This window comes from Lampetra fluviatilis, chromosome 3 (assembly GCF_964198595.1).
Source record: "Lampetra fluviatilis chromosome 3, kcLamFluv1.1, whole genome shotgun sequence".
Lineage (NCBI taxonomy): Eukaryota > Metazoa > Chordata > Hyperoartia > Petromyzontiformes > Petromyzontidae > Lampetra > Lampetra fluviatilis.
Genome location: NC_136277.1, coordinates 21,416,830 through 21,441,486, shown reverse-complemented (window position 1 = coordinate 21,441,486; position 24,657 = coordinate 21,416,830). Strand labels below are relative to the sequence as shown.

At 45.3% G+C, this 24,657-nt stretch overlaps 1 protein-coding gene across 5 annotated transcripts in view; it reads left to right on the top strand.

The window, feature by feature from the left end:
- Positions 1 to 24,657, top strand: part of LOC144954508 (talin-2-like) — a 230,513-nt gene that overhangs the window by 132,056 nt on the left and 73,800 nt on the right. For all 5 annotated transcript variants that reach the window (XM_078884986.1, XM_078884982.1, XM_078885003.1 and 2 more), the window contains 11 exons: positions 121 to 222; positions 623 to 699; positions 4,507 to 4,687; positions 6,754 to 6,867; positions 8,376 to 8,484; positions 9,352 to 9,560; positions 14,950 to 15,048; positions 17,012 to 17,179; positions 18,094 to 18,496; positions 21,161 to 21,327; positions 24,259 to 24,387. In XM_078884986.1, coding sequence (XP_078741112.1) covers positions 121 to 222; positions 623 to 699; positions 4,507 to 4,687; positions 6,754 to 6,867; positions 8,376 to 8,484; positions 9,352 to 9,560; positions 14,950 to 15,048; positions 17,012 to 17,179; positions 18,094 to 18,496; positions 21,161 to 21,327; positions 24,259 to 24,387 — 1,758 coding nt within the window. The remainder of the gene's footprint in view (positions 1 to 120; positions 223 to 622; positions 700 to 4,506; positions 4,688 to 6,753; positions 6,868 to 8,375; positions 8,485 to 9,351; positions 9,561 to 14,949; positions 15,049 to 17,011; positions 17,180 to 18,093; positions 18,497 to 21,160; positions 21,328 to 24,258; positions 24,388 to 24,657) is intronic.

Genomic DNA, 24,657 nt, shown 5'->3' with positions numbered 1-24,657 from the left:
ATGAACACTGTGGAGGCAAAAGTCATGCTACCAGTGTCGGCCTACAAATTTCCTCCCCCGTGACATTTGTCTTTATTGCGTGTGCTTGCATGCACGTGCACGCCTGTGCGTGCACTCCAGGACTTTGGCGACTACCAAGTGGGATACTACTCAGTGCAGACGACAGAAGGCGAGCAAATTTCCCAGCTCATTGCTGGATACATTGACATCATCCTCAAAAAGGTGAGCGTGACAATAAGCACGTTTGACTTGTGATCCAGCATAGATGGCTTTTTATGGTTTGGTTCTTGTGAACAAAAGAGGTGGAACCTTATTCATCGTATTCGTGAATTATCCCAATGGGCTGTTGTTGAAGGGAATTCAAAACGAAAGTTTCTAGGCAATCAAAAGTACCATGTTTATTTCTGTTGGTCGATAACATACCTTGTGGGTGGGCTTCATTGCACAAAAGATAGTGTTCACCTGGGTGAACCCAGCTTGATTATTGGGAAAAAGTATTCAGCTATAGCTGAATACCCCAGGCATGTTTTTTTTTTGCATTTGTTTTGTCAACCTTGAACTGTGAGCAGATGGCAAAGTGAAAAAGGTTATTTTTATTTTAAATTATATTTTTTGTTGACAGAAACAAGCAAAGGACAGGTTTGGGCTGGAGGGCGATGAGGAATCTACGATGCTCGAAGAATCCGTCTCGCCCAAAAAGTATGTTTTTAACACTGTTTAAATGTTTTGTTTTATAAAATGCAGGCTTTGTGTATTATTCACTGAATGTAAAATTAGTTTACCCAGGAAAGCCTCAATGAGTCTCGAGACTCTTTTTCAGAAGGAGCCGTTTAAATGTTTGCAGTAGGGGGGAGGGCAACGATTTATATGTGTTTCCTAATAAAGACATTTACGAGTAAGTTTTTTAATTTTGAACATTTGGACTATTATGCCAGCGCATAATGAGCTCCTCTTATTAGAATTAAATGACAGGATCTAGGTCCACCCTCAACCGCATTCGCACAAATATTCTATACCTGATACACAAATGGAATATTCAAAACTCTCCAAATTGCGATGGTATCCATCCAGAACCGACCATACAACTCGCAATGATGCAATGCCCAATCCACAAATACGAAGGAGACAATCACAGCGATACAACTCCGCTGCTCCTGATGCGGTTGTCTGGCTTGGCCACCTGAATGTGAAATCGTCACTTGTTGCTCTGCATCGACATCAGCCGTACGGAAGAAGATGAAGAAGACGCAGAATAAGATGAAGAAAAAGGATCTTTAATGTCCACAAGTGAAACAGACGGTGAATATATTACGGTTCATTCAGTGGAATTGAACAGCGAATCTCTGCAATAAGCTGCGAACGTGCAACTGCTGGGCCATGTCGACTGCCCCCCAACACATTGGATCAAATTTCAGGGGAAAAAAAATATAAGTAAGGGAAAACATGTATTGCATCATAAATTGTGGGATTATTATCTGAAAGAAAATACTACATCTAAAAAAAAGGCCACACAGTTTAAAATAGTGAAGTTCTTCAAATGGTTCCCTTTGGTGCAAAACCTGAAGTGAAATGAATCAGTCAAGGGGGCTGGGGGACAGGGACCGAGGGAGAGCGCTATTTAACCCCTCACTATCCCGTCGAGGGCGACTTTCGGGCAGGTGGTGGGGGAACGTGGACGTACGACCACCGCACTTGTGTTTTTTTTATTTTAGCTCGATCCCCCAGCCCCCACCTCCCCTTTCATACCCCCGACTCTTGTTTCCCCTGGAGGCCTGTGACAACCCCTCCGTAAGTTGAATGTACACCCCCCCACCCACCTTCTTCCCTTACCATCCCTTCCCCCACCCAGATCAAAGCACATTGGCTTCCCAACGCAATTCCTTTGTGTGAAAGAGGCGATAGATGTAGACCCCCCCCCACCCACACCCCAGCTCTGAGGGCCCCGTGTTTGTCCCCGTCCGGTTTTGTCACCTAAAGCGTTGTCATGGGCCTGTTGTTTCATAAAATCCTAATTAACAAAAAACTGTAGTGAAGTACTTCCAGGCATATTTGCCAGTGACATTGAACTGAAAGGGGCTTAAAAATGTCACGATAAGCGCATCGGTTTGATTCAGCTGCAGTGCCGGCAGTGGCTGTGAACACGGCCGGAGAATCTGGGGGTGGATTGGACTGTGGAGAATTTCTTTTTTTAACCGTGAGCCATGCACATCCCAAATATACCAGGAGATTGCTTTGTAGTGGAAGAAATTCACGTGTGACTTTGATTGAAAGATAAACACCCACCGTGCTTCATGAGAACACCGACCGGGTGGCGCTGCTCAAAGCACTCGGCTCAAAGAACGGCTCAGGTACACATCACAATCTGTGAGTAATTTGGCACATCATCTCACTGGTATCGAATAAAAAAGGGGGTACTAATTTATTGTAGATTCATAATAAAGGTTTTTGGGTCAGATCGCGTTATTTATAAATGTGTCGTAACCCCCCACCACCCGACACGGCCAAACAGTAAAAATTGTGTCACGTTTACAAAGGACAAATAGTTCACTACTTTAGCCCACCGGTGTGTTGAAGAGTGAATCAACATCATTTATAATTTGAGTACGACGTTTCGCTGGTAATTACATCCAGCTTCATCGGGTAATTTGCCAGAATGGTGAGGCTCTCCTCTTGCTCCCGGTCTTAAATAGAGCAGCAGATAGATACTGGCCCCTGCAATGAAAATGTGGATTTTCCACCATGTGCTTTGAGCCACCAACAGGAATGAATGGTGCCCTCTTGCTTGTTTGCGGAGAGAGACACTTTGCCGTGGGTTTCTACCAGAGGTCGCAAATGGGTTTTGATTCCTTACCCGTACCTGTACCCAGCCGCACCAGGGTCGCAAACGGGTACCCGTACCCGTACCCGGCCGGGTACGGGTAGCCGGGTATCGGGTAGGGTACGGGTATCGGGTACCCGGTTGCGACCTCTGGTTTCTACACCGCCTTTGAGAAGAGGTGCCCTGGCAATGTCCGTGAATTGCAAGAGCCACTTTGATAAATGGGGTTCATAACATTGTAATTTTATATTGTACTTGAATTCCCAGAGTCGCTTTTCCTTGCTGTGCACTGCGGCTAGTGGGATGAAGCACAGGAAATCGCGAACCTCGAGTGTGTCAATCACAAGGGACGCATTATAATTAACTCATTGATGCCGTCAGATTACCAATGGAGGCAGGTAACTGTGTAATTCCATTCGGTATATATATAATGCTCCTCCTTGCGTGTGCAGTCAAATACTATTTCCATCTTCTGGCTGATTAATTTGTTATGATTAAATTTAACGTAACAAAAATTTGCTACAGGCATTAGCAAAACAATTGAAAGGGGGATGGGGAGGGAATGGTCATTTTTTTTAACTTGGGTTATTTTGAGGTCATGAGGCTATGTTATTTTGGGAACAACAGCAAGCGTGATATAAAGATCACATCATGAATCCACAATGCTTTCTTCGAATTAACAATTTCAGGTTGACTTATGCTTCTAAATTACAGCCCTCTACTCTGACCGTAGACTTTGTGGAATGATTTTGTATGCTGGCCGTTGCTGTCCTCACATTCAGCCGAGTGAGCTGCTCACGTGATCACGCCTGCCTTTTAATTGCCTTTGGATTCCTTGTGTCATTGTCAAAAAATTGTAATTTATCATGAACTATAATAATCTGTTGCATGGTAAGTAGCGGTGATCCAGTTATACACCGCAAATAGTGTAATAAGAGATCGTCGGAAACAGAATCTGGTCATTGATTTAGAGTTCGGCATTAACTGTAACCAATTATTTCCCAACAATTACATTGCAGTCATCATCATCATTGGCCATTATCAATCCACTGCTGGATGAAGGCCTCCCCAATCCACCACTGACTTTGCCCATTCCTTCGATGTAACAATCCACCTAGCATCTGCACACCAGCTGATCACATTCCTCCGCCTCCACAGTGGACCTCCTCTCGGTTCTAGATTTGAAGCTTTCGTGACTGCAAGGATTCATACTCTTAGTTTTTTCGGTAAAGTCACGTAGGTAAAAAAATGAAATTAAAATTAATAAAAAATAAAATAATAATAAAAATCACGACGTTTCGGAGGCAACACAAGTCTCCGTCATCAGGTGGGACCGTCACAGCCAGTTTTGCTGCACTTGATACAGAAAATCTGGCTGTGACGGTCCCACCTGATGACGGAGACTTGTGTTGCCTCCGAAACGTCGTGATTTTTATTATTTTATTTTTATTAATTTTAATTTCATTTTCTCCTCTCGGTTGCAAAGTGCCAAACACATGACTTCAAAACGGTTGCTTGTAAAACCTCGAGCAATGGCCAATCAGGAACCGATTACTCTGCAGAAGTAACTCTCCCAACGCTTAAGCATACGCATGCCTCGGGAGGAAACGCTCGCGCTGTTTGCAGTCCACCGCCCTCTCCTGCTCAACCCCGGCGGGTCCCTCTCTACCGCTCGCCGTTCCTCTCAGGTCCACCATCCTGCAGCAGCAGTACAACCGCGTGGGCAAGGTGGAGCATGCCTCTGTGGCGCTGCCGGCCATCATGAGGCCGGGCGCGGGCGGGCCGGACACCGTCAACTGGGGCATGATGCCCGTGGCCCAGCAGCAGGTCACCAGCGGACAGATGCACAAGGGCCACATGCCCCCGCTGGTGAGTGCCGCCGCTCCGATAGCTAAGATTGCCTTGATTGCCATGAAAGTAATCTTTTGTATTAACCCTTTGCCCGATCCGAGACGTTTCCAAGTTGCAGAGTGGATCCCGTTGACCACTGTATCTCGGAATGCGCAAGCGGTTTGCGTTACATTTTATTTGGCGAGGCATAGCGCCACTGTTTTAAGAGAAGTACTCACCGCAGAGAACTGTAGCGACACAACCGCACTCTGTGATAGCTGGCTCCAAACTGTGCCACATGCCCTGCCGCATGGCCTTTTACTTACGATCCTGTACGTGTACGTCATTGGAATGGGAAAGGGTTAATATGTTGCATCAGTCACCAGACTGTCAGGTACATTCTGTTACGAGAAAGGCCACGAAGACAATACCTTGTATTTGCTAATATTAGCCCATTACTTGCAAAAGTGTCGCACTCATTTTGTAAATTTAGTGAGTTCAATCTGGGACTGTTTACAGTAAACATTAATTGCAAGAGGACAGGACAGACTACATACAGCCAGGGTATATATATGTGTGTGTTTCTTCATCACTGTCCAATATACCAATAATGTTTGAAAAAGACAATTTGCGAAGTATACTTTTGAATGGATTTTTTTCACCTTTTCAATGATAAAGTGATGTTGACGATTGAGTATATAATTGAGTGTTAGCTTTAGAATGTATAAGTCGCATGGACGTGTGTGTGTGTGTGTGCAGTGCACTAGTGCTCACTAACAGCACTTGCTCCTCCAGACTTGCTCCTCCAGTCTGTTAAGGCTATACGGGGGATTTTTGTTTTTTTCTTTGGTGCACAATTCATCACACTACGTTACGAGCCGAGTGACTTGGGTTTGATTTCCCACCAAGCACATTCATGACAACTGGCATGTAGATCTGTCTTAGGCCTCGCCTAGGTTAACTTGGCCTTAAGTGAGTGCCCGGTGCAGTTTATAACCATCCGCACTGGGGAGTCAAAGATGGTCATGTTCCATGCCGGCCTTCACTAACAGCCCTTGCCCCTATGGTGCTCACTAACGATGCTTTCCCCTATGTTCTATTAGGGTGATGAACGCAGGAATGTTGGTGAATTCGTAATGTCACTTGCAAACTGCACTGCAGCCCCCGATGACCTGATTATAACTCCTCAGCCCTGGACATGGGCAGAAAGTGATAACTTTCCCAGGCCATGGGCCTCCTGCATGTAAACTTGGCTCGTAACGTGTGTCGCCTGTCACATTGTAAATGATGAATACACTGGCAGAGATATCAAAGGTGATAAGGAAAATGCCGCTTGCCCCCCCCCCCCCCGTGTGACTGCAGCCTCGTGTGCTTTGCTTCTCAGTTGGTGGTCAATTAAGAAACGTTTCTGCACGCGACTTTTTGTTTTACCTTCCAAATTCTCCACGGCAGCTTTAGTGAAATATTGCAAACTTTGTCGCTTTTGTTTTGCAGCACAGTTGCACTTTATTGAGCCGTTATAGTCAGTCACGGCCCATATATTTCATCATTAATACTTTTTACTGGCTGGTATAGAGGCTTGAGAGCCAACCATCTGCTCCTGCATAAATGGCCCTTCCCCAGCAGCGCACATGAGCTAAGCAGGGGATATAGGCAAATAATTGCTTAAATTAGGGGACGTGTAATAATGATCTCTGGAACGTGATTTTATTTGTAATTCTTTTGTACAACTTCCCACCGAAAATCGGCCACCGTTTTCTTAATTTACGACTCGATGCCCCCAACGATGCTGTCAAGTCTGTGCGACCTCATTCCAGCCAATCACATCATTTTTGCGTGTGCAGCATGAATTTTTATATATTTTTTTATGATTCGCAACATAGTTAGACCCAAATTAAGTTATATTTTCTCATCGTTGGAGCTCATGCTAAGTGGAGCAGGATCGAACAAAAAAAAAATTGGTGAAGGCAACATTATTATACAACAGTTGCTGTTTAATAACAGCTTTAAAATCTCTACCCATGTGAGACTGGCGAGCGGATGTTAATGTTGCGCCTGCCTGCCCACGTGTGCGTGTATGCGTGCATGCCTGCGTACATGTGCAGTCTTCAGCGCAGCAGGCTCTTGTGGGCACCATAACGTCCAGCATGCAGGCCGTGCAGCAGGCACACGGGGACCTGGGAGACATGGATTCCCTGCCGCCCCTTGGCGATGACGCTGTGAGTATCCCCCATTCGCACCGCCCACCTCCCTAATCTATACCCTGCTTGGATGCAGGAACACGATAGCGCCTGTAGCACAGTGCAGTGTGTCGATTGCAGGCCCACGCACATTTTTCTAAGCGACCGAACTTGAGTCGGAAGTGAGGGAGATAACGCTCTTGACACAATTATCGCACGTAAATGTTAAAACACGACGCATTGAAGACGCAACCCTTTCAGCCGTTGCTACGGTACACTCGCTAAGGTCTGCGAGTGCTCGAATGTACGAAGCAAATTAATTAGGATCCTTTGCGACAGCACTTTTAAGACACGTTTTGCAAAGCCAGTATAATTGGACCACTTGATCACTTTTGCACACGTGCCATTGTCTGTGGGAGATGTTTCCCATTATCTTTTCTTTGTGTCAGTTTGCAAACTATGACAATGGTCATCAATGACTTTAATTGAGAGTAATTCAGAAAAAATGTCAATTACACTATTAGTGATTATCTTCAATACAAATCATTCTATATTTGAATCTTTCGTGACTGCAAGGATTCATACTCATAGGTTTTTTCGGTAAAGTCACGTAGGTAAAAATAAATAATAGAAATAATAATAGAAATAAAAATTATAAATCACGACGTTTCGGAGGCAAGACAAGTCTCCGTCATCAGGTGGGACCATCACAGCTAGATTTACTGTATCCAGTGAGTGCTTCAATACAAATAATCGTTTACTTTTACCTGGTAAAATAAAAAAAAATCCGTTTTGTTGGTTATCGATAACAATCATTGACTGATTTCTGTTTATAATAACAGAACTAACCCTAACACTTCACAAACTCGGCACCGACTCCCTTCACCACCCCACAATGACCAGCGTCGTGAAGTATGATCAAACGACCCCCATGACTGACTCGGCATGCGGGGACCTTCATTCAGCAGTGGATTGACAAAATTTCTTTACAACATTACATTTTAATTTTAAACCTCACACTTAAGTTTTAGTTTTATGTTAGGTAAGTGTTCGTGGTCGCAATTGTCTGGAGCTTGGTGAGCATTGCCATTTGAATGAAAGTGGCGGGCACTTGGATAGGACATACGGAAGGAAATGTAGATCGATTTAAAAGCAAATCGAGCGGTTTCACTTTACAGCGCCACGAGCCCACAGTCGTGGGTCTCGCGACGCAGCGTACACCCACAACACAGAGATGATTTTGCTTGTGGTCAGGGGTAACGTTATACTATACCCCACCCTTGCAAAAGAGGCTCTGTTTCATGTGTCTGAATGGGTTTTATTTCATCCGCAGGTTAAATAAAACGATACTTCAATTGGTCACACGTTCAGAGTGACTCTTTGCCTCCAGAACCCCTGACTCTCTCATATTGGCGGTGCCATGGTGGTGAGATTTTAACTTCCTCACCTGGTATACAGGAGGCAGGAAAAGGGTCACTTTGCAAATAACGTTGTTCATCTCCCAACGTGAGAGGTCTGGCGTCTTATCAAGGTGCGGCTTCTTGCAGGAATCCCAGTCGTGGCGTCGGAACAAGATGGACGAGTCAAAGCATGAAATCCACTCGCAGGTGGACGCCATCACCGCTCACACGGCTTCCGTCGTCAACCTCACCGCAGGTACTTGATAGGTGGTTTGTTGTTGTAAGCATCTTTGGTTTTGTGCCGTATGATGTCACAGCATTTCATCACTCTACCCAGGTGCGTGTAAAACATCTGTAATAAAAAAATCACAGCCATTCGTCATTTCCACTTGCGCGTGAAGGCCTCCCCTCATTGTTTCGGTCGTGTTGGGTTGTTTAACGACACTTCTCCACGCTGGTTAGTGTGGATTAATGAAGGGGAGGCTAGGCCAAGGGGAGGAGACACAGGACCAGTTCATTTATTCACTCGCCACCGATGTTATCCGTGGTTGGGAATGGAACTCGGGTGAACGGGTTTCAGAACACAGTACGTGAACCACTGTGCCAACACTCCATCTGGATTGGTATAGCTGTTGTTTCAATTGGACAGCAGTGATCCTCTTTAAGCAAGCAGTCGGTCAATATAAGCAACACTTGGGTGTTGCCTGAATTGGGAAAAGAAGTGTTAACAAAGGCAATGTTAACGTTGCCTTTCAGGCAATCTCAAGGGTGTCCCTCTCATCAAGCGGCGTTGTGTAGTACGCGTAAACAACCCCCACGAAGCAACATGGCATGGGGGGGGCCTTCATCCAACAGTAGATTTGACAGTTCTGTAAATAATGTCTTTATTATTATAAATTTACATGTGAATATTTATATTAAGGCAGTCCATTATCCCTCCGAGATCCATGAAGTGAAGACCATTTTGTGAGAAGCAAACACGGGTCTCCCCTTCGGCAAGACTGGCCTTGCCACAGCCATTCCCAATATTCTGTGACCACCGGTGACCTCCGTGCCAATATCGTAGCCTCGTTGGTGACCCATGGTGGGTTCTGAATGTGCTGTCGCCGCTGCTGCCACCCAGGAGACCCCGCAGACACGGACTACACGGCCGTGGGCTGCGCCGTCACCACCATCTCGTCCAACCTGACGGAGATGTCCAAGGGCGTGCGTCTGCTCGCTGCGCTACTCGACGATGAGGGGGCCAACGGGCAGGACCTGATGCAGGCAGCTCGAGGCCTCGCGTCCGCTGTGTCCGACCTGCTCAAGACGGTCGACCCCAGCACGGCCGAGGTGAGAGAGGAGTTTTGTGTCGAGCGGCGAGCGATGGGTTGCCGTGGTCAGGAACCGTTTTCACAACGTGGGCGGGATGGCTGAGGGTGTAAATGCCTTCTCAGAACACTTTAACTGTAAATATCTGTTTTAAAATTTCGACTGGGTTTTTAGCTGCTCTTGAGTTCTCAAGTGGAGTGCATTGATAGGTTCATTCGATGGTCAAAAAAACCTAATCATGTTAAATTATGTTTTTTTTACATTCTTCAGCGTATTCCATATCTAAACGTAAAAAATATATATTTTAATTGCCATGGTGTGCTTGTGGTGTCGATACAAATGATTCTTCAATGTCATTCAGAAGAAATATAGATGTTTTACAGTGTTGTACTCTCATACAAGGTGGTGTGTTGATCGCTGCAAGGATTCCAGTTGTAATTTATTCATCCCATGGCATCTCTGATAGCACAATTGTAATGTAATTGGTGCAAGCTGCTCCGTGGAGCCTAGTTCATGGTGGAGTAGGTGTGGCATTTGCATTAGATGTGTGTTTTGCAAACCAAATGATTCTTCATTCACAAGCACATGTTCATGCATTTGCTTGCTTATACCATGTACCAGCACGTGTTGCTCTCATATCATGTTTTCACTTTGTTTTTATTCGTGTTTGTTTTGTTTACGACTGCTAAACAATCTAGTTAAGGGCCCTGTACTCTTTCTCTGCAATGTTTACGTCTTTGTATTATGTATTTGTTGCTGCTGTGCTCACGCACTACGGATCTATATTGTAAAATAGCAGGGCAACTGGCTCAACAGAATATTCCGTGTAACAAATCAAGTAAACTAAAATACATATGATCACACACTGTATGTGAATGCGTGCATGTACATATAGACCGGGTAGTGCTTAACCCTGAACTTGCACGTCACGTGTTCAAATCCTAGCTGAGGGGTTAACTCAGCCCATCATTTATCTGGGTTGATGAAAAAGATTATCACTTTGTCCGAAGTCACAATTAATCAGCATATGTATAGACTGCCTCCTGCGATAGGAATGTGAATTTTCGCCATCAGCTCAGATTCATGCCACCCCGATGCTCGTTAAAGTTTGAAGACACTGATTTTGACCTTAAAGTGGAGAACAAGTCACAGAAAAAATGTCATCCTGACCTCATGTTAGTCACAGCCCTACCTCTGTCACCTAACCACCACGTAATGTTATTCTGTAGCTTGCATAGTAGTCGGCCTTGTAGGTATGGAAACTCTGAAGGTACAGGTCTGAAGACCCAAAACGGATTCAGAAATCTGAGGCCAGCACTTCTGTTCGCAGAAGACTCTAAAACATTCACTACTCATATGATCATCAGTGCTGATCAATACACTGCTAGATGAATTCCTCTTCAAGCTATGGCCATCTCGCAACGGTACATCGAGCATCTACACATGAACTGATTTCATCATTCCATCTCCGTGGTTCACACTCTGTTGGGCACGTTTCTTTTATCATCTGCCACCCCACATTTTGCTTAACTATTAGGTGGTGGAAGGATCATGTGCGTATGCACAAACATACTTATAAAAAGCAATCAAGAGTGGCAGGAGAAAATACAAATAACACCAGCATGACGTCATTATTAGGTATGACCGACCTTGCCTTGTTTACCACTTTTCATATCGCTAACGCAGCAGCCTTCAAGCAAACGGCTTACTTGCGAGTGTTTGGAAATGAGGTCAGGGGCCAGTGTGTGCCGGTGCTATTTTATTTATTTGCGAGCAGCAGGTGTTTCCTCGGCACGTGTTGTTGTAAGTGCTATGGCCACTTCATTTGGACCTAATCCAGCTTCGCTCCTCGTGAGCTTCTGAGCCAGATTCGATTGTCGTGCGACTTGACGCACATCCACGCAGTGCAAATCACTGCCGCTCGGCTCGAGCCTCTACTCTCTCACCGTAAGCTGCACTCAGCGCTCGGAGACTGGGCTGAAGTTATGGTGATTTAAAAAAAAAATATTCGCTGCATCTGGGAATCGGTGGGCTTTATCGAGTGTTGGTACGTATGTATGTATGTTGAACTATTGTACGTAGCCAACCATGCTAATCGGAGGTGCGGATGGGCACAGGTGTGGATTGTGAAATCGGAGTGCTGTTTGCTCTTAACCTCAAAGTGTTCGGCTGCCTGACTCAATCATGCGCTGACCTGGGGAATCAAAACGTGTGATCTCGTCTGGGAGTATTAGCACATCCCGGAATGTAAATATGAACTTTCCCTCCACCAGCGACCACCGCCACCAACTATGCCACAACTGACGCCACCCCTCCCCTCGTCTCGCCCCTGCCATCTTCAAGCTTGGCTTGGTGTCCCCATTCATGCGTCACCATTCCCACACAGCACCGCTTGAGAAATACAATTGAAGACACTGCTGTGTTTGCATTGGGGACCTCTTTTTTTTCCCTGCTGATGGAATCCATTTGCACAATTTTTTTTGTTTTAACTGTTGAACAATCAACAACTTCCAGATAAAACCAAATTGTCTCACTGCTTAAATTAGCAGGGGGATTTGGAGAATCATCTCGGCCAATCGCCATAACCGCCAGTACGTGACATTCCACATTCTTGTTGTTGAGGTCAGTCTATGTCAGTCACTCTTGACTCCCCACGTAACGGTGCTTATTTTATCACCCCAGGAAGTAGGATAGTCTGAGATATCCACAACATGGATTTTAGCTTCTGATTGTGAGTTAAGCATAATAAACCTCAGCACTGCTCAGTCCGATAGGATGGCATCAGACGTGGCTTGACAGGTGTCTTATTATGTCTGGGAAACTAATACAAATAAAATAATCGCAGTTGATGCTGGGCTTTATATGTGGCTTGAGCCGGACAATTTTGTAATCGCAAGCAAATTAGAGTGATCTATCGAGTAGTCTCTCTTACAGTTTAAGGATCAGCAGAGTGATTGTGGTATTTAATAGTTTTGAAATCACAGTTGTGTTTTGGGTACGATAAACCAAGGCCATTAATACGAATTTACGAATTGGTTCCATGTTTAAAATAAGACACTGCCTGCTTGTGTTTTTGGTTATAGAAAAAATATCCCCACACAAATACGTAGCCTGTAAATAGTTATTATATTTATAATATATATAATGAATGCATCATATATAATTAATACGTAACATTATGTTTACGTTAATGTAAAATAGATCATTAATATTGCTATATAATCTATCTAAGTAATATATAATTGATTTATGCATGTATGGGTTATATATAAATATATTAATATCTAATAATATTTATACAATTTTTTTTATTATTTATCCCAGTTCTCCTTTGAAATAAAGTTTTCTCATTGAGCACTCATCTGGTTTGAAATAAGAGGTCACCGGTTGATTCAAGACAATTTGACGTTATTTTATTTTGTTTGTCTTGCCCTGTGTGCAATCGCTATTTACCTACGGTGAAAGTAATCAATATATTTCTGAATTTGTGTTTAGCATTGGGTGATGTCCATCTCCATTGGTGACCCTGATTCATTAGGGAGAGTTGTACATGATAATTGTTTTTTTACCCTTCTATCTGGCAACAAAACTGACACCTTTTTACATGGAGTCATGTTTGCATAGACCGCAATACCTGCAGTCATAATACAAACAAAAAAGATGTCAGTTTTGTTGCCAGATAGAAGGGTAAAAACCCAATTATCATATTTTTACTGGCACATGAGGTTCCCAGAGTTGTACATGTTTATGGCGGTAACCTGTTTAAATAAAGACTACCTCTTTATATATGTAATTGGCAGGTTGGCAAACATCTGACATTCCCCTCCTAACAATAACAACAATGTATAAAAGTAAAACATGAAAGTGGTTTGGTGTTCAAACAAGCATGTGGGCAGCATTCACATCCTGTTTACAGTCCTGAGCATGTAATGAAAGTGCCACACTTTTATGGTGGGTATGAGTCTGTTGGCAGAACAATTATACTGTTCATCTTCCTCCACAGAGCGGCTCATTCTATTGAGGGCCCTGTGGGAGAAGTGGCAGATTGCAAGTTGCACACTCTGACCATTGCACCGCCATCGAGCCAGATCATTTGTATATTTGTTAAATGCAAGAGAAATACTTAGCTCCATTTTTATGAACATATAAGGCATGGAGCGCAATACCTCACGATGACACATTTGTTCCGTAGTCCGTTTTATCTGCGAAATTCCTCAAACCAAGTGGCAGGGTAATTTTAATAGCATAGTAACAACGTAGATCAAAGACATCTCTTTACCCGCCGAGTGTAGTATTCCAAAACAAATGAATGTTTTTTTCATCTCCGTAAATGCACTCAAAGGTGCCTTTAACTCGGTGTTAAACAGATGGAGCGGCTGAGTAGATAACGCAGCTTTGTGTCGAATGGCAATCACAGCGAGACGCGATAATTACGTAATAATATTAATAATGCACATCCCTGTTTGAATCTCCTGTTTGATGAAAGTCTTCCTACACTATGATGATTGCCGGTAACACAGACAAACTGCAGAAATGTCGAATTTTTCTTTATATTACATTTTTACATGAAGAGTTTTACGATTGTAATTACACACTTTAAATTGTTTTCACGTTCACCCATTCCGATGACGTATGTGTACGTCATCAGTTTTTATTCAGATTCTGTTCTGATGACGTGTGGGTACATGTACGTCATCGGAACAGTTTTTTGTTTATTTTATTTTTATTAATTTGAACCTGTCTACGTGACTTTACTGAAAGACCCAAAGAATATGAATTCCTGCAGTCAAGAAAGCTTTAAGTTCAGATTAAATATATATGTTTGGTGAGGTTTTTTTCCGCTTTGTATTTATAATTTTCTTTCAGGGCCCGAGGGAATGTGGAATTCCCATCATTGGCTTCAGGCCACTATTAAGAATCAGTGCCTTCACATTGCTCGCATGAGCAGGGAGACACTTTAACTTTCCTGAACATTGTTTCTATCTCACGCCGTTTGCTATTGTGCCACAATAAATTCAAGCTCAATTCCCCCATGTTCCTGTATTAGGCTTTGAAATTGACCAAGGAATCCCTTTACAAAAGAGCATTGTGGTCCCACCGGGCTCTGACCTGGTTACGCGCAACGCATACGTGCATGCATAGACACATACGGACGCAGGCTCAATTTTTCTGCACATTTAATCAACACCGCCGCAGATAAAAACGTGCAAATTATAAACTGACATGTTTCACAGTTTGCTGGTTGCCATCCCCTCTGGGAACGTTCACCGCCAGCCACCCGCAGTCCTGATTGGCGAGTTGTAGCGTAAGAGGGTGTGCGTGCTTCTGTGTGTGCGCGCTGCTTGTGATGATTATGACGACGATGTGCTTGTTTTTTTTTTGCTATGATCATTTGTCATTGTCACCGCAGCCCCGGCAGAGCGTTTTGACTGCGGCCGGGAACGTCGGGCAGGCAAGCGGGGAGTTGCTGAGGACAATCGGAGAGGACGAAGCCGACCAAAGCTTCCAGGTAGCGCCCTTCTCACCTGGTCTCCGGTTTGCCCACCCATCTGGTTTGTCCATCTGCCCGCTTGCCTACTTGTCCATCTGCTTGCCCACTCACTGGCCCCTTCCGCTGCTCACTCATCCAGTCTCGTATCCGCTTGCTCGTCCTCGTCACCGCTTGCTCACCTGTCTCTGCCCCGTGTTTATTCTCTTGCTCGTCCACTCATCTGTCCACTTGCCCATCTCGTTTCTCGTCTGCTCGCCTAGCCACTTGTCACCTCCCTGTCCACTCACCCGTCTGTTTACTAAGCTGCCTGTTGACCCACTCCTGCACTGGCTTGTTCGCTTGCCTATAAATGTGTTTATGTGTGGGCCATCTGTTCACTAATGCGCTCATTCATCCGATCGCTCGTCCATTCACCTATGCACTCACCCGTCCACTGACCCCGCGACTCACTCTCTGCCTCTCTAACTGCCTGTTAACTGTCTCACTGGCTCTACCTGTCCTTAAATGTTTAGATTTTCCAGCGTTTTGAGATACTGCTGCATTTTTATATATACACACACACACAATAACGACAACTTCAAAAGCACCTTAACATGTTAAGCCATTACAAGGGCACTGAACAAACGACACAAACATTCGTCATTCCAATGAACGTCAGATATCGTGTCACTTTTGACTGTTGAAAAGGTTAGCTTTTGAACGATAGCCTATTTGTTTGCTTTATCAATGGAAATTTCGTGGAATCCTATACCCGGAGCTACGTTCGGTGTTTGCTTCCTGTTGGCTTCCCTCCTATTGCCGCCATCATCCCTTAAATCCCTCTCGGAATTGTGCTTGCCCACAGCCTTCTATTTTTAATCCATTTCCAATTAGCCGGGAGTGGCTGCCTCTGTGTCGTTGTGCCAAAGTCACCGTGATGCGTTGCGTTTTGTTAGGATCGTGTTTGCATAAAAAATGAATGCACAAACACACGCACACATCCTCAAATGCACCAAATTTTCACTGTGTTTTTTTCCGGATGTATTGTTTTGTTCATTCCATTGCGGATCCATTCTTGTACATTTCCACACATTTCCCCTTGCTAAAGACGCTCCTTGTGTTCGCAGCTGGATTGAATTGAGAACGCGAGCGGCTGAATTGCTCAATCCAGTTCAACTGCTGCTGTCGTGTCATGCAGTGGATGTTTATTTTGTTATTTAGTTTTAGCCCAAAAATCTAGGGTCGACTCGGCTCATCATTCCTGTTTGTTTGCTAAAATTAGTACCACTTTTATTTGGTTGTTGTCCTATGGAGAGACGGTCCTCCTCCATAGTAATGTCGAGTTTCCACCACGAGTTCAGATCTGACACTGCTCGTTGGAGCATGACGATGCTTTTACTGTTTGATGTTTAATTTGATTAATTTGGAATTTTAGGTTAAACTTAGCATTCTGTGACTATCATGATCAATTATATTACAGTACCGTTTTCATTTGTTTTACAGCAGTATATGAATGCTTTGATGATTCCCAGCAGAATGTGTACATCTGTTCAATGAACTGAATTGCTGAAGCTTTGAAACCTGGTTTAGTTTCATAACTTGGATTGTTGAACTGATGTAAAAAAGGAGATCATAAATACCAAGGAAATAAATGTGAAAAGTCAACACAGACACGATTACAATCCATTTTTTAAAATAGTGCCGATGGTCAGATGAGATTATGAATGTCACAGAGGCTACACTCATCGCCATTTGGGCCTTGTGTCAACTGGAAATTCCATATTCATCTCTCTGGTGACATCTTAAAGATATCTCGAGCTCCCACAACATGCTGTTCATTTCCTGGACTGCATACAGAGTGATAATGGGTTTGTTCGACAACAGAAGGCACTTTGTCTTCATAAAAACAGTGGAACGTTCAATGAACTTGAGTGGGGTGGCTCGACATTTAGTTCTTCTTCCTACGAGTTGACCTGACCCACTTTGGACCTGATCGGCCCAGGACATGCTGATGCAGCTCGCCAAAGCCGTGGCCAATGCAGCCGCCACCCTGGTGCTCAAGGCGAAGAATGTGGCTCAGCGTACCGAGGACCCGGCGCAGCAGAACCGCGTGATCGCCGCCGCCACCCAGTGCGCCCTCTCCACCTCGCAGCTCGTCGCCTGCACCAAGGTTAGCCACTTATGTCATTGTCGTTGTTGTTTGTTTGTTTGTTGTTGAACGTTGCTCGAAAGGGAGGGTCGAAGCATGTTGTCATCTTAACTACCACAAGGCGTGGAGTGGTCAGCCACTCCTCGCGAGTCAGTGGTCTATTATGATTCGGAGTCTTGATTCAGTTGTAACCAGAAAACACATCGAGGAGGCATTCTGCACATTTGCACACACACAAAAAAAACGTTACGCGGTGGTAATTTGAGTATCTGTCTTTTGTCACATTGTGGTGAACATAGCGTCTTTATTCGTGACTGCGGTTGTCACAATCATCAGTTGCGTGCAAAATATACGATTTGATAATTGCTTTTTGCATGCATGATTGGAGGCGTGTCTCTAATTAATTTTTCAAAGGTCACCAGCTTTAGTTATTTCTGTGCATACTTGTAATGTGTCGCTTTTGACCAAACTACCGAGAATGCACATGCTTTCATAAGGTCTTGGAAGCTAAGTAGGGTTTAGTCTCAACTGTGCGTGGAAGGGCGACCACCATGAACAGTAGGTTGGTGTAGGCTTTGGGATTCGGTGGTGGGCAGCAGCGGTGCAGTGCCACAAAATCCATCGTGGTGCTGGACTTCTGTCCTCCAACATATACGCTCTCTTCATAATACGCTCTCTACTTTCACCAACCCACACTGACTAGTATGGTAAAATATAGCGAGGTACAGGGGCTACGTGGCAATCAGGAGAGGGTAGTACAGCAAAATCAATCGTTCTTCTTTGCTGCCACGTGTATTCTCCGCGCCTTCACCAACCCACGCTGACCAACCTGTGGGGAAGCGCGGTCGAATAACCGCCCCCCATGACCTACACGACGCCGGAAGGCAGCGTTGACAAAAATGTTTGCCGCGCGTGTCATCCGTCGCCCTCTGCAGGTGGTGGGTCCCACCATCCGCTCGCCGGCGTGCCAGGAGCAGCTGATGGAGGCGGGCAAGCTGGTTGCGCGCGCCGTCGAGGGCTGCGTGCAGGCGTCGCAGGACGCCACCGAAGAGGAGGAGCTGCTGCGCCAGGTGGGAGAGGCAGCCACTGCCGTCACGCAGGCCCTCAACGACTTGCTGCGCCATGTGCGCCAGTACGCCGCCAGCCTCACGGGCCGCGCGGGCCCGGGCAGACGCGTTGAGGATGAGGAGGACGAAGAGGAGGAGGAGGAGGAGGAAGAAGAAGAAGACGAGGAAGAGGAGGAGGAAGAAGAGGAGCTGCAGACGGAACCGTACGTCCAGGCCACTGACACCATCCTCACGGCCACGGAGAACATCTTCGGCTCCATGGGCGACGCTGGTACGTGAGGTTTCAGCGGTGCATTGTAATTCCGCTCTTTGCTGCCACTGGTTTTTTAGTTGTACACACTACAGCACGGTAAAGGTGGTGGGTCTCTGCTATTCCTTATTCAGCCCACTGCCGGTAGAACGACCTCCACTGGAGGGCGCTGTACAGAGGCACTCTAGGCAATATTGTGGCCTGCTTCTCCACGCTGGTCATACATCTTGGAAGAGGTGGGGGGTACCCGCACTTGACCACACCACCAATTGACTAACTGTCGTGTGCCCATTTAGACTGCTGGGTGGACAGAGGTTCAACGAACTTGGACTGTTGTTGCAACTGCTTTGTCGAGTGATTAAATCGAACTGGCGACTTCATGCTACTCGTTACGCAAAAGTCTCGCTTCACTGCCGCAGCGTTCTTAATTATATGTTTCAGAATGGACCGAGCCTCAATTTGGATTTTAAGCATCCATGTAAAATGTGTGTAATAGTTTTCTTTAGGTGAAGATGTAAAATACTCTTCTATTCAGTGAGCCCCTCAGGTGGTCCCGACATGAAGTTGCCACCTCAAACAAAACATCGTGATTTTGATCGACCACAAGTTGAAATGTATTCATTTGTCATATAATACAGAAATCAATGTTATTTATGCCCCATAAATATCTGTTTCTGGTCCTTTGGGCAGTTCGAAGCCAGTGGTGGAAATTCCACATTACCTCCCCACGATGACCACTGTTCATTACCCTCAGTCAAGTCGAAGTTTGTCCGCTTATCTGAGTCACGGCGTAGCAATCGCTTATCTCATTTGGTGGCCTTGAGCGAGAAAAGAAAAAAACATTCCACTTTCCTATCACAGCGGCCACTTTATGCACAGCACAGCCACTGTGGACTTCCTCAAAAAGTGGTATTTAATTGGCCCCAAGAGCAATGAAAATGGGCTGAGTTGGTAACCAAATGGAATAAGAACCGATTGTGAGTTAGGTGATGTTATGCCAACCTGGGGAGTGGTGGGGTAGCAGTTAGCGCTACGCTGCGCTAGGAACCCGGTGACCCGAGCTCGATTCCCGCTCACGGCCAACACCAGTGACGATTATCTGAACCTGGTACCGTGTGTAATCATCGCCACTTAGGGAGATAAAGGCGGCACGTGCGTGGTGTTAGCCACCCATCCCTTCGTGTGCCGTGCCGGCCTTCATAGGTGTTCGCCAACAGCATTTGTCCCAACAGTCTGTTAAGACTAGACGGGAGATCTGTGTCTGTATTATGCGAACGCTGCAATCCCACCCGGCCAAAAAGGCATTCACAAACACCAATGCGGGTCCCGACGGAGAGGCGCAGCAAGCTCCTCGAGGCGACCGAGTGACTCGGAGGTCAGAGAGCTGAGCTGTGACACCGCTGAGACCCCCCGGTGTGAAATCCAGGCAGCATCCTTGTTTGGTTCAACTGGGATTTTAGAGTGTAATGGATGGATGATTGAAAGCTAATTTTTTTGGAACTGCTTTTTGTGTTTAGTTTGTTGTCCTTCCCCCCGTACGCCTCCGATTGGCACGGTTGGCTAAGTAGGATGTGAAAGAAGCTCAACTTATGTACATACATGGTCTCATCTCATACCGGTTACAAATTACTGCACAAAAACACATTTCAAATTAATTTCTGAACTTATTTTGCTAATTCCAAATAATATGTTGATTATAAACATCGCGACTAGCATTATTCTCAGAGGTGATCGCAGAGTGCTGAGGATTATTGTGTTATTCAGACATTATTCGGGGATCATTCCATCGTTACATTTCTTTTGAGATTCTCAAATTCTATTGAAATGACCATTGGGCCCAGGGAGCCATCACTAAGTAGGTTATGCTAATCCATGAGTTTGTTTAGTAACACTTTTTAATTATGTAAGAGTTTTCTGTTAAATTTCGATTTAAAGCTTTCATGACTGCAGGGATTCATCTTCTTGGTTCTTTCGGTAAAGTCACGTAGAAGGGAAATAATAAAATAATAAAAATAAAACATAATAAACATAATAAAATATTATTATATTATTTTAAACATAATAAAATATTGTAATATTATTTTATTATGTTTTATTTTTATTATTTTATTATTTCCCTTCTACGTGACTTTACCGAAAGAACCAAGAAGATGAGTTTTCTGTCACTCAAAAAATAATAATGGCTAACTTTTCCTTCTTGCAATTAAATACATGTTAATTGGGGAACATTTTAATTATTGAATTCTCATTTTTGGCCCATGGTGTAAAGTGCAGTCTCCAACTATTATTATCCACTCGATCTCTCTTGCCTCTGTTGATGGGCTATGTATAAGGCTGTCATATTTTTCATTCCAAAGCACTGTTACCGATGAACGTGTTGAGATTTTTACGTGAATCACAGAGATCACTTGAAGGGATTTCAGAGGTAGCTCTGTGATATCCACTTCCGTGGGCTGTTTGTTTGAATGTGCGAATTCTTTCACACCTTCCGTAGCCAACCGTGCTAATCAGAAGTGCGGGGGAAGGACAACAAACTAAACATAAAAAGCAGTTCAAAAGAAAGTAGTTTACGTATCTATGCATGTTGAATTTGCACTGCTCTGCGAAATATCCGAAATGGTTTCTTCGCCTAGTGACACCGAAAGCACAACTGGGAAATAACGTTGTGGACGCTCCCATTCGCAGGCGAGATGGTGCGACAGGCCCGCCTGCTGGCCCAGGCCACGTCGGACCTCGTCAACGCCATCAAGGCGGACGCCGAGGCCGAGCAGGACCAGGAGAACGTCCGTAACCTCCTGGCGGCGGCACGGGTGCTGGCGGACGCCACGGCGCGCATGGTCGAGGCCGCCAAGGTGCTGCCCCCCCCCCTCGCCGAATTCACTCGACAGGCATTTAGGGAGAGCACATGAGAGACCTGCCTGAGGGTAGCGGTTAGCGCGCTGCGCTACGAACCTGGGGACCCAAGTTCGATTCCCGCTCACGACCAACACCAGTGACGGTTATCTGAACCGGTCCTGGGCTTCCCCTAGGTCAGGGGTCGGCAACCTGCGGCTCCGGAGCCGCATGCGGCTCTTTTGAACCTTGACCGCGGCTCCGGGGCGGATGCTAGCGAGGGGAGGAGGTGCACTGTGACACCTGCTCTGGCGTTGCCGCTGCTGACAGGTCGCCGCTCCGCTCCACACTGCCCGCCCGGTGACAGGCAATAACGTTGCCGTTGCTTTGTCACATGTTTGGAAGAAGTAAAAACCTTCCTGGGCAGCAAAGAGCTCACCTTTGCTGAGCTGGAACAGCCAGAGTGGCTGGAAAAATTACATTTTATGGTAGACATGACAGCACATCTAAACACGCTAAATACAACCCTTCAGGGGAAAGGAGGCACAGCCCTGCACATGCTGGAGGAGGTTTTGGCATTCGAGCGCAAGTTGACAGTGTTTGTCAAAGATTTACAGAGAGGTACACTGTCTCACTTTCCCTCTTTGAGAGAGTTCAAACAAAGTCATGATACGATAAATTTGGAATATTTCAAGTCTGCAATCACCACAATGCAAAGTTCGTTTGGGAAACGATTCTGTGAGTTCAGAGAGGAAAAAACGACATTATCCTTCCCTGTCACTCCCCTGGCGATCGATCCATCCCTATTGAATATGACTGCATTTGCAGGTGTAAGTCAACCTGATCTTGAGATGGAACTGGCCGATATAGCCGACAAAGATATATGGGTGTCCAAGTTCAAATGCTTGACCGCTACTCTTGAGGATGTTGCCCGTCAGAAGGCCATTCTGGCTCAGAATCATAAATGGAGTGATATTGAAAACCTTCCCAAACAGGACAAACTTGTATTCGAAACATGGAATGCCATCCCCAACACTTATATAAACATGAAAAAGTATGCATTTGGAGTCCTGTCGATCTTCGGCTCCACATATGTATGTGAGCAGGTCTTCTCCAACATGAACTATATTAAAAACAAACATCGATCACGCCTCACAGATGACAGCTTGCAAGCCTGTGTGAAAATGAAGGTGACGTCTTACAGCCCTGATGTGCAGACACTGTGCACTGAGGTTCAGGAGCAAAAATCCCATTAACCAGGTAATTTAGCTATTAATTTGCAAAAATATATTTTACATTGTTAAGTGAAAAAGTCCTTTTTTATTCAGATTGACAGCTGACTGCACGATCCTGTATATAGCAATAAGGTAAGAAACAATATATGCAGTGTTATATTTGTTTTAATAGTTGCAATGGTTTTGCGGCTCCCAGTTTATTTTTTCCTTCGGAAACGGGTCCAAGTGGCTCTTTATGTCTTAAAGGTTGCAGACCCCTGCCCTAGGTCGACTCAGCCTCAAATGCGTACTTGGTGCGGCGTGTAAGCATCGCCACCTAGGGAGACAAAGGCGGCCGGGTGTGGTGTTGGCCACCCACCCCTTTATGTGCCGTGCCGGCCTTCGTACGTGCTCGCTAACAGCATTTGCCCCAACAGTCTGCTCGGGCTATATGGGGGGATCTTTATATTTTTCTATATAGAGTATAATGAGCTATCCCAAGCCCAGCCTCGGTATAGGGTGAATCTTTTTTCTATACTACCAACGACAAAATAATGTTTTTTGACGTTTAAGCTGATTCGCCTTCTTTACGAAATGATGAGGTGTATAGTCGTAAGGGTCTTAAACAGAATGCATGGAGAAGGTGACTGAAGCTGAGTTGATGATGATGATGTTAATGCAACGCTGACTCGCTATTAGTTGGGGACTGTGTTAAAGTAGTTTAATGGATGAGGTTGGCTCATAACGCATTTAGCAGCACCCGAATTGAAGCCATCTTTAATCCGCACCCCATGGTGATCTGCTGCTCTGTGTACGCACACGCGTTGTGCGGCGACACAGCCAGCGCAGTTTCACCGCGGGCTAAGGCCGGAGGCTCTGGACCCAGGCTACCAGCGGCAGATGTTCGGGATCCATCCTTGAGTCTGAGACAGTTTGGCAAAATACTTATAGCAGCGTTGTCATTCCAAGGCGCTTTCGCTGTGTGATCTGTGCGCATTCATGTTGGACAGGATTTAAACGAGTGCGCAATAGCAAGACTTACGAAATAATAAAATATTTCCAAGCTGCCTTAACGTTATCTCCTCTGTCCCCTTGAGCACGTGGAAGCAGTGACCCCCCCCCCACCCAGGCCCTCATGCTTGCCACGTGTTGTCAGTGCAGTATCATATTCTTAGGTTTTTTCGGTAAAGTCACGTAGGTAAAAAATTAAAATTAATAAAAGTAAAATTAAATTAAAATAAAATAAAATATTTAATTTTACTTTTATTAATTTAAATTTTTTACCTACGTGACTTTACCGAAAAAACCTAAGAATATGAATCCTTGCAGTCACGAAAGCTTCAAATCTAGTGCAGTATCACTCTGATACAGTCCTGTGTTAGTGCCACTTAGAACGTCAAGCTCAGTGTTACTTAGCTCCATCACGAATATATTTGTTTACTTAGTGTGAGCGTTCATTGATTTATTTCACTGGAGTTTAGCATTGTTTATTTGTACTTTTACTCCATGTTCGCACGTATTGCTTTTCTTTAATCAGTTTCAGCATGAATTCGCTTTGTATTTTCCCAGCTGGACCAGAGCTATTAGACCGGCGAGCCGAGGTTTTTCCATACATTTGCAGGTCAAAGACGATCGCTTAAAAACAATTCTAGGTATCCAAGAAGCGCAATGGCCATGAATTCTGTCATGCCGTTTGTTTGAGCGTTTCCCTCGTGCGTGTTTTTTTGTCGGTGGCAGGGAGCGGCAGCCAACCCGGAGAACGAGGAGCAGCAGCAGAAGCTGCGGGAGGCAGCCGAGGGCCTGCGCGTCGCCACCAACATCGCGGCACAAAACGCCATCAAGAAAAAACTCACCAACCGCCTCGAGGTGTGGTATGCACGTTGAACTTCTTTCACGGCGTACGCGGTCAACCGTGCTCATTGGAGGTGACCTCCCCGCTCCTCGCACCTGATCGTCACTCTTGCTCTGGCACGCGCACGCATGCACGCGTGTATGCACTTACGAGCAGTGACGGTTCTGGGTTTTTCTACAGCTGCCATGGCTGTGTGTGAGTGTGTGTGTCTCTGCGAGGGGAGTGGTGGTGCAGCGATTAGCGCGCTGCACTACGAACCCAGGAACCCGAGCTCGATTCCCACT